This window comes from Crocodylus porosus, unplaced genomic scaffold, assembly GCF_001723895.1.
Source record: "Crocodylus porosus isolate Cpor-Errol unplaced genomic scaffold, CroPor_comp1, whole genome shotgun sequence".
Lineage (NCBI taxonomy): Eukaryota > Metazoa > Chordata > Crocodylia > Crocodylidae > Crocodylus > Crocodylus porosus.
In genome coordinates, this window is record NW_017728923.1 from 4,605,882 (window position 1) to 4,616,576 (window position 10,695).

Genomic DNA, 10,695 nt, shown 5'->3' on the forward strand with positions numbered 1-10,695 from the left:
GCTACGGGACCTGAACCTGTTCAGCCTCCACAAGAGAAGGCTGAGGGGGGATCTAGTGGCCTGTTACAAACTAGTTAGAGGGGACCAGCAGGCATTGGGGGAGTCCCTGTTCCCCCAAGCACGACCAGGAGTGACTAGAAATAACGGTCACAAGCTGGCAGAGGGTAGATTTAGGCTAGATATCAGGAGGCGCTACTTCACGGTTTGGGCGGCTAGGATCTGGAACCAGCTTCCAGGAGAAGTGGTGCTGGCTCCTACCCTGGCAATCTTTAAGAGGAGGCTAGATGAACACCTTGCTGGGGTCGTTTGACCCCTGTACTCTTTCCTGCCATGGCAGGGAGTCGGACTCGAGCTGCTCAGGTCCCTTCCAACCCTACTATAAGCCTATATTGTCAGGTCCATGTCCTGCTAACATTTACATTTACTCACAGGAGTAAGGCAGTCACTAGGATCCAGAGAAGAGCCAAGGGTTTGCAGGGTTTAAATCTTAATGCAAGATGGGTTTTTGGTTATATCCATAATTGGTCTAAGCACATAGGCAGGCAAGGTTCTTTGGGTAGATGTGATATATTTTATTAGACCATCTGAGTAGCTGGAAAAAAGTTCTTAGCAAGCTTTTGGGCATGCTCTGTGAAAAAAAATGTCAGCCCCTTTAAGGGAATTACTATGGTCCTGAACCAGCAAAGTCTGTAATTATATGCTAAATTTTATCATCATCAAGCAGTTCCATTGACTTCAATGGGCCTAGTCACAAGCTTTATGAAGTTGGGGAGGTAAGGACAGGCCAAGACAGCCTACTAACCGGGAGGCGGAACTGTGACAGGGACCCAGGAGGGGCCCAGCAGTGACTGACACGGGCTCAGGCTCACTCAAGACCATGAGCAGCCTATCTTACACAACCTCCAATAAGAACAAAGCATGGCCGGAAAGTGATCAAGGGGGGGCTACAGTTTAGCCTAAGCCAGGCAGAGGCTGCATGGCCATCAGGGGGTGTCATGGCTGCTCTTGTGGTGCATTGCACCACAAGCCTTCTACAGTGGTGCATTGACAAGGAAGCAAGCCAGGGATGGAGAAAGACCCTGTGTCCCTGAAAAGGGGGAGCAAACCCTTGAGCTGAGCTAAAAAACACAAAAGTCTCAAAACATTTGCAAACCCAAAAACACTTGCAAACCAGGAAAAAGGAAGTGGGGGTCAAAAGAAGCTAGACGCTTGATTGCAGTTGAGACTGAAAGGACAAGGGCATTCAAGAAGCTAATCACAGCTGAGGCAGAAAAGAGCCGAGAGCATGAAAGGAAACTGAATGCACTGCAGGAAAAGTGGATGACCTGACCTTGAGATTGGTAGAAGTTTGCATAAAACAGATAGCCGAAACGCTGAACTTTGCCTAACGCATAGAAGTTCAAAAACATGTCAGAGGCCTGGGGGAAGCAACTGAAGTATCAAGAAGACTGAGCTGGCACATTACATGGGCAGCTGGAGAACTGGCAATGAAAGTGCTTCCAGCCTGAAGGAGAGGTGCAAATACTGTGATGGGAGGTGGCTACATCCTAGACCCAGGCAGCAGAGATGGCAAAGACAATAGTGGCGGAAATAGAGAAGGCAAGCAGGTGGCAACAAGGGCCTGAGAAGCTTCAGGACAAGATGACTGCCTTGAAAGTGGAGGTAAAACATAAGGCAGAAGAGTGTGATGTGTTGAAAGCCCAACTGCAAACCACAGAGGCTAAAAACATACAGCTCAGGAAGAAGATACAGTCCCTAGAACGCTTCTGAAAGCAGGCTAGGCAAGAGAGGCAGCTAAACACATGGAGACGAACCAACTGCAGTCTCTCATGCAAGATCAGGTCTTGTTATTAGAGGGGGAAATTAGTTAATTAAAGGAAACAAGGGATCCATCAACTGCAGGGAATGATCAGTTTCGTGAAAGGGAGGTGTTACAGGCAACAATGTGAAGCATACTGAACCACACTCATTGGAACAGAAGAGGTACTTCAGAAGGTCCAAAACCAGGTGCACTCACTGGGAGAGACCACAGAAGGTCCAAGAGGAAAAAGTTACAGGAGACAGACCAGTTGCAGGCAAAGACAGTTTCGCTGGAAACCAGAGGCATCTGTACACATGCAGGGAGGCTGCTCCAATGCGTTGAAATTACAGTACTTTGTAGCAGACTTAATTGATCAAGTCTCAATAATTAAATCAAGCAGACACCAGCATCATGTGCATCAGCATCCCTACGTTGAAAAATGGTGGTGGGGGCGCTTTAACAAAAGCTCATTAGATGAGCTTTAAAGTGCCCCCACTGCCATTTGTCAGTGCAAAGACTCTGATGTGATGTTCTGGGTGCTTTAATCAGTGGCTCCTGGAGCTGCCCTAATTAAAGTGCCCCCCCTCCTCCCAGAGCACATCCATAAGTGCCCCAGCTGACTGAACACTTAGCAGCAGCCACAGTGGAGCACCAGGATCACTTCCAGGAGCTAGAAGTTTTGAAAGCATCTTTAGGTAAGTCAAAGAGACAGTTAGAGGCTGCAAAAGGGAAGCACAGATGACCCAAGAGTGTGAGTAACCACCTGTATGCTTGAACCAAGAGACCCCAGGAGATGAGACTGAGATGGTCCAGATGGGGAAGAATACAGAGGCAATATGCCTAGAACTCATGTCCACATGGAAACAGGTCCTGTTAATGATGATCAGGTGCCTAGACCAGAAGTGGGATGAGCTGGCAACAAGGCACAAGAAAGACATAGGTGGACTAAGAGAAAAGCTAGGAGAGCTCACCAGCTGGTATGAAGCTCAGATATTGGCAGTGACAGCAATTAGAAGTGGAGTTGGAAAAGGACCACGGCTAAACAGAGAAGAGAACAAACCAGGACAAGAAGCAGAAGCTGTAACCCATTTTGCCAAGACTGCATCCATAGAACGAAACACCGAACACCAAGAGGCTGGAGCACAATGGTAGGCCAAACCCCGATGCAGCATCAATCAGATGCTCAGAAATGGAGATAGGCTCATTTTTCTATTGTGGTTTTAGCTGCTAAGGTGGGAATTGCAGGGCAAATACCAGGAGAGACTTCAGAAAAGGCAAATCAATATCAGAAGAGCAACCCTGGGGGAAAGCTGCTAAGTACCAAAGAGAAACAAAGCCCACCTCTGTGGTTGTCAGCAGAAGTCACAGGACCGAGATGAGAATTGGAGAATACTGAATAGGATAAATGGCATAAAGTTGAAAGGACCTCAAGAGGGTGTTGCATAATTGGGGCCAATGAGGAAAACCCTAATGAAGGAGGAGCCAACCCAGAAGGAGACTATTGTGACCCCAGATAAGGAGACAAGATGACCTTTACCGCTAAAGACAACCAGGTAGGAAAGGAGGCAAAGGCCTGGAAGGAGGCCTCAGATATGTCACCAACCTCCCAGGCCCAGCTAAATGGTAGACTGAAAAACTATTTGAAGAGAATGTAGGGGGTGTTGCATATGTGAGATTGTATACTGGGGCTGGAGGAAGTCCTAGAGGCTACGAATAATGAGTTCTGAGGCAAAAACTATGCCCAGAAACCCCTGAGAGCTCAATGGGAACTTGAGGGAAGCCTTTTGGACTTGCAGGGAAGCCTATGGAGATGAGAAGCCCCAGGAAGTCCTCTGAGAATGAGACAGCGGGGGCATATAACTACCTGGTACAATCAGACTGGAAGAAGAAAGCAAGCTGCACTCCTAGAGATAGAGGAGAGTCAGAGTACTGGGGCTGAAGAGAACTTCCAAACTACCAGACCTGAGGTCTCGGCTAAAGAGAAGAGAGAGCCAATAAGGGGTCTGCTATGAGGTATGAAGCCCCAAGATGCATGCTAGGGAGCTGGAATAGGCCACAAGAACAACCCATTGGAGGGCTGTCAACGGTCTGAAGCCTGTGCAGAGAACCAAGAGAGGGCTTGTGGAGCACAGGAATTTAAGACACTCAGAATTGGCTACCTCAGAAAACCGCATAGATGACACCTAAGAAGTCAAGAGGGAAAGCCTTGATTGGTCCTGGGTAGGACCTAAAACTGCACCCTACTAGAGCTGGTTAATGTGGTGGGATTACCTGTGGCAGGGTAGCCTCTATCACAGGGCAAAATCTGGCCCATGGGCCGGATCAGGCCCATCACAGACTCCATTTCTTGGCAGCCCCTCCCCACTTTGCAGCAGCCGGTTTCCAAGGAGACCCCAGCAGCAGCAGGGCCATGACAGTGTGGGGCCAGGGTTTCCATGAAGACCAGCCCAAGCAGCACTGGCAGAGCACACAGTTAGATGAGAAACTGCTCTGGGGCCAGGATCTTGTGGCAGTCACAGCATGGTCCAGAGCTGGGGCAGAACTGCAATCTTCTGATCACACACTCTGGGCAGGGGCTTGCAGACTGTGGATCACAGCCCTGCCCTGGCTCCAACCATGTTGTCACCACCTCAGGAGCCCAACCCAGATCCCAGAGCAGCTCCCCAGGCAGTTACATACCCTGCCAGCACTGCTGGGGCTGGTCTCCATGGAAACCCTAGCCCCACGCTATCATGGCTCCACTGTTGTTGGAGTCTCTGTGAAAACTGGCTGTAGTGACATGGGCAGCTGAGATGCTTTTTATTTAGGGTGGACCAGTAGTTTTGCCCCGAGCCCTACTGAGGGTGGCTCAAGGTATACTTAGACAACCAGGAGCCCAGGGAGACCCTGAGGGTCCCGGAGCTCAGGGAGGAGCTACTCAGGGTATCTGGGAACTTAGGAGAGGCTTAAGTTCCAGGAGGGAACGCAGCTGAAGACTGCCACAGACAGTGAGCCTGGTGACCTCAACTAGCCCAGGTGCAAAGATCCAGGGGACATGCAGTCAAGGACAGTGGAGCCTAGAAGTTTGGTCTGCTACTGTGGGCCTGTGCTAAAAGCCTAGTGAGAACAAGAGGGGAGAGGCTGATAAGGCTGAGATCCCTGCAATAGGGTATGGTGGTACAGTAACATCTGAGAAGCTTAGGGCATGGTGTAGAGGAGGAATGGAGCCACGCAATTGGTCCTTAAGGCTACAGGTGCTCAACAGAGGAACAGGCCAAGAGGGCCTACTAACCTGGGGGGCAGGACTGTGAATAATGGGATCGGGGGGGGAGGGGGCAGTGGTCATTGACACAGGCTCAGGCTCACCCAGAGGCCACAGGCAGCCTCCCTTACACAAACTTCAATAAGAACAAAGTGTGGCAGGAAAGCGATCAAGGGAGGGCTAAAGTCAAGCCTGAGCATGGCCACCAGGCTGCCCCTGGGGTCACCAGGCTGCTACAGGACTATATAATGAGCAGATTCAAAACTAGGTGTGAATACATTCTGGGGACTCTGGGTGGGGAGTTAAAACACCAGGAAGGCTGCAGTTCAAGTAAGAGATACTCCCAGTCCCAAATAAGAAAACCTGAACTCAAATTCCAGTTCCTCTCAGTCTCATTTCATTTGCAATTGTATACCAGAGGCATCAAACTTGCCTGCGCCCCTGGGCTGGATCTAGACCATAGGGCTCCTCTGAACCCAACAAGGTGTGTGGCAGCATGAGCATTAATGAATCTCCCGCCCAACCTCCCCTGCAGCCACTGACATGTATACCCATTAGGACTCCATCCTGGGAACCTGAAGGCAGTCCCTTGCCTCAAGGAGCATTGTGGATCATATGTTTGACACCTCTGGTATATAACAAAGGGTCTGATTCTGTTCTTTCACACCAAGGTAAAATTGATTCTGCCTACCTGACTCCTCTGATTTACACTGGTATCTACCTAATTTAAGTCTAGCTAAGTCAATGTGCTACGCTGGCATAAATTAAGTAAGAAACAGGCCCACTGACTTTAGACAAACTATTCCTGACTTACACTGGTATGGGTGAGATGAGACCCATAAATGCTTGATCAAGACTGGAATTGAATGATTAAGCTATACAGTTTGGTGCTTAAAATAAGACAGTGTTAGTACATTTTGCACATGCAAAGACAGCTTAGACCAGCCCTCGAAGGAGGTTTTTTGTTTTTTTTATTTTGTTTTTTTTTGTGAGTGCAGCTTAGATGCTGGTTTCTAGAAATTTATTCCATGAAGTTTGTGAAGAGTGAGGTTTCTGTACTGTGACTCCAGGGAAGCTTTCAATGGAAACACACCAGTTTTCATGTTTCTTGGTAACTAGCCCCCTAGGCATTCTGGATCAATATAACATAATAATGACAATTCTGTTTGCAGTGAACATTTAGGTTGTTTCCTAAATGCAACATGGACTCTGGAAAGCTGAAACACCAGAAAAGCTGCAGTTCAAGTAAGAGATTCTCCCAGTCCCAAACAAGAAAACCTGACCTCAAATTCCAGTTCCTCTCAGTCTCATTTCATTTGTGATTGAATGAGTGCAGGTTATCTGCCTGCTAACTGGGTTTCAGGACTAATACCCCAGGAATAGAAAGTACTCAGTGCTTTGATGCTATTGCCTAGCCAGGACAAACACACCTTGTGTTACAATATCAGGACTCTCTGGAACCAGACAGCTGGAAAATTCATTGTTAAAGTGAAAGCTGATTAAAAACCTACTTTCCACTAACTCCCAAGAGTGTGTGGTCTCCCTGTACAAGGACATACACTAGCAAGAACAATGGGTTTAACTTCCAAAGTGATTTATTTAGATGGTAAATTCTTTGGGAGGATTGCTGCTTTGTTCTGTGCATGTACAGTACCTAGCACAGTGACTGACACTCCTAAGTACTACTATAATACAAGAATGACTTCATGTAAAGAATTGGACATTCCAGTCCTCTTACTGTCAATTAACTTTCTTTATATAAAGCACTCTGTGAAGTGCTGGTTTACCCAAGTTGGAGATGTCCAGCCGGCAGTCCCCAAGGGGTTAACCTGTAGCCCACAGGCTCCCAGTCCAGGCACTGCACCCTCCATCACTCTCCTACTGCCACTGCCAGTTTCCAAACTCCTCTCCCTCCTCCTGCTTCCACTACCTGCCCCAGATTGTGGGGCCGTGCAGTGCAGTGCAGTGGAAGTGACGGGTGAGGGAGGGAATGAAATGTGGCACCACACACTGTGGGATGAGGTGCATGTGTCATGGTGCAGTGCAGCAGAGCGGGGAGGGCTGGGCACTCAGAAGTTGGACAGCTTTGACCTCAGCAGTCACTGAACAAAACCAAACATTTACACTGCTTACCTGCAAAGAAAAGAGTGTTAGCCCTCGAGGGTGTTCACCTGAAGAGGCTCTTTGCTCATTTCCTGCATGAGGGAATCTGTCTAAATTGTCACTATTGGTCTCCAAGGATGAGTTGATTTTTAGCTCTGGGTGACCCACATTTCTAGGAGATGGCTCCAAGGTTACTTTAGAGAGTATTTTTGTTTCTATCATCTTTCTTCTCTCCTCCGCATTGCTGTTTGATTCATCAAAATACGGCTTTCTCCTAGATGGTTTGTTATTCATCCAGGATCCCTCTGTTTCCTCCTTTTTTTCACTGCCTAATTCTTTAATTTTATGAACTTCATCTGTGGGATCTACAAGTAATTCTGGAAGGAATGCTCCACTTTTGCCTAGAGTTTCTCCAGTCAAGCTGGTAAATGCATCTGACTTATTCCTAGACAATGGTGTGCGTTCTCTTGCCACAGTTTGAGTGTCATCCATTTCTTCCTGAAGATCTAATCTTTCTCCACTTCTGTTCCACATCTCTCTTGGGTGTCTTCTAGTTTCTAGGATTTGCTATAGGGACGGCAAATACACAACAGAAGTGACAGTCACACCTACTTTCCAAACCTATAAAAAAGACAGCCCATACATTTAAAAAAGGATTAGCTGCTGGAGTTTCCAACCTGGGAGGCATTTGGTACCTGACTGGATCAGGTCTCATCACTGTAAAATCAAAACCATCTGGAAGACATGGATGTAACCAAAACCTCATGCCAAAATATTGGAGCTGGACAGTTCCTCAGCCTTTTTTCTACGATTAGTTGATTTCATCATTTCAGATGAAATGTAAACTCTTTATCCAAGTATGGTTCTACAAGGAGTTAACTTTATACAATTATTTCTTGATACACCATTCTAACAAATTCCTCTCCATTTTCTATATTAGCAAATAGCAGTTGATGGCAATTTAAAAGGCTTATTGCCTAGTCTTACTGTTAATACCTGAATGAGTTACAGTTTTATTGTTCATACTAGGTGTAGAAGTGGCTCAATGATTAATAGACACTGACTTCGTTGCAAAAGAGACTCACAAACTCAATATGCTACAGCTTGTTCCTTAACAAATTGTTGTTCCAGTTACCCATAAATGCCTTCACTACACTCCCTGAAAAGCAGTCTGCTGCTTACCTCCATCATGCCATATGTGGAAAGGCCAAGGAACCTCTGACTCTTCAGCCTGAGGAAAAGAAGGCTGAGAGGGGACCTGGTAGCAACTTACTGCTACACTTTGGGAGTACATCAAGGGCTCAGTGAGCAACTGTTCATCAGGGCACCCGAGGGGAAAACCAGAAGTAACGGCCACAAATTCCTAGAAGATCAATTCAGGCTCAACATTAGGAAATACTTCTTCACAGTCAGAGTGTTCAGACTGTGGAATGAGCTCCTTCCAGAGGTGGTGCAATCACCTACCCTGGAAATGTTCACCTTGCACCTAGACAGTCACCTTGCTGGGGTCAACTGACTCCTAGTTATCTTTCTTGCTTGGTGCAGAGGGCTGGACCTGATGATCTTCTGAGGTCCCTTCCAGCCTTATACTCTATGGATCAGGTGACTTATGGCAAGACAACCGGCGCCATTTTCATTGCAGAGCAGCACATGACTCAAAACAAGGCTTATTTGATTTTTAGAAACACTGAAGGGCTCCCTTGGTGTGAGCTCAGAATCTTAAGGAGGAAGAGGGAGACTCTGAACCCAAGGCTTTTTGGCACAGGAGAGAAAATTGCAAAAAACTCCAAGGAAATGGGGTACTACCAAGGGACCTTACAATACATAGATCAGTGGGAGGGGGAGAGATCCAGGGCTAAGAAAGAAGGGAAAAAGCCTCTTACCATATTATTCCAATTGTAAGTCAACCCGGCATGTAATCCATTACATATTTTCAATTTCAACTTTAGAAAAACCCTTTTTCCTTTAATACCAGTCAATAACTACTGATAAAAAAGTCTAAAATTAATATTACCCTTATTTGATTCTCCTGCAGGATTTTGTAATCAAGCAAGAAAGCTAAAGAGTTAAATGCACTAAAATAGTACAATAAAAGCTGCACTGAAAAAAAAAAAAAAAAATTACTTGGTTTTTTGACTGCATGAGCAAATATAACACAGTAGGAAAAAAAAAAAAAAAAAAGACTAGCAGGAGCCTGATTATAGGTTGACCCAATGCCTCAGTACAGTTGAATTTTGTATACTTCTTTTTAGAATGGAAAAAAAGGTAGATTAATAATCAGAACAATACTGTATAATTATGCAGGGCAGCATAAAATCTCCTATAACATTAAGCAGCACAGAAGTGTGGCTGCAACTGTAATCTATAATACAGTCAGCAACCTGCATGTCCAGGTGTTCAAGAGAAAAATCTTCAAGTTCTTCTGACAAGTCAGGGATCAGATTGGGTTCATCTCGCTGGAAAATGAAGAGCTCCCCATCATCTTCACCGTCAGACTGCCAAACAAAATAAAAACATGAAAATGAGGAACCATTGTTTTATATGTTTTGTACTGAGAAATACCTCATCTTATTACTGCTGTAGCTGACATTTGGCTAAGGTCCAAGGGAAGGATTTCCAGTTGGGTACCATCTTCAGTGCTGAGTGTTCTCCATCCTAGGATTATGATAAACTATGACTGAGCTCATTAATGCACTTAATTGTAAACAGTTTATTAATAATAAACAGTTGGATGAAATATTAGGAATGGTCCTACTCCTACTGACATCAATAGCAGAAAAGTCTCCTGAAGTTCAACAGGGACAAGACTGGGCAAATCCAAATCTTGACGGGTGCCAAACCAATGAAATTGCACTGTACAACTGGGTGCAGTATTTAGAATGCATGCGCAGAATCTTGGGTTTGCTTAATAGAAGCATTTTAATGTAAGCAGAAACCATTCAGATCAAGATGTACCGCATAGTCTTTGTAGGCTGCTGTTTTGTATTGCACAGGAGGGAGTAGTACAGGGGTGAGCAATTATTTCGGGCAGAAGGCCTCTTACCAAGTTTTGGAAGCTGTCAAGGGCCACGTGGGTAGCCCCGGTCCTTGACAGCTGCACCCCCCCGGTTCACTATCTTGTGACTGGAAGTCGCATCCCTAACCTTTGCCACCAGAAGTCCCTCCCCTTGCCCCTGGAAGTATTCCTTTCAGCAAGGGGTTTTGCTGTCTTGGAATCCAAAAAATACCAAATTATGTTCTAAAAATCAAACACGTACAACATTCGTTAATCTGATTTAAAGAAAAATATCTTTGTCCTGATTTACATGCGTTTGTGTAGTGTACACAGAAGTGATTGCATATAATAGCCTACAATGAAATCTTACTCTTGTATATTGTGGAGGGGGTGTGGGCATGAGGGAGGATGGCTGGGTGGGTCTTGGGGGATGGATAGGTGTGGGGCAGAGGGAGCATGTGTGTGTGTGGATGGATGGATGGATGGATGGATAGATATGTGGTTTGTGGGGGAAAATGTGTGAGGTGTGAATTTCATAGATTTCACAGACATTTG

General features: G+C 46.0%; 1 protein-coding gene across 4 annotated transcripts in view; it reads right to left on the reverse strand.

Annotated features, from left to right (window-relative positions):
- Positions 1-10,695, reverse strand: part of CUNH16orf71 (chromosome unknown C16orf71 homolog) — a 203,623-nt gene that overhangs the window by 180,569 nt on the left and 12,359 nt on the right. For all 4 annotated transcript variants that reach the window (XM_019539984.1, XM_019539985.1, XM_019539983.1 and 1 more), the window contains exons 3-4: positions 9,527-9,640; positions 7,176-7,712 (exon numbers count right to left, since the gene is read on the reverse strand). In XM_019539984.1, the coding sequence (XP_019395529.1) occupies positions 7,176-7,712; positions 9,527-9,640 (651 nt within the window). The remainder of the gene's footprint in view (positions 1-7,175; positions 7,713-9,526; positions 9,641-10,695) is intronic.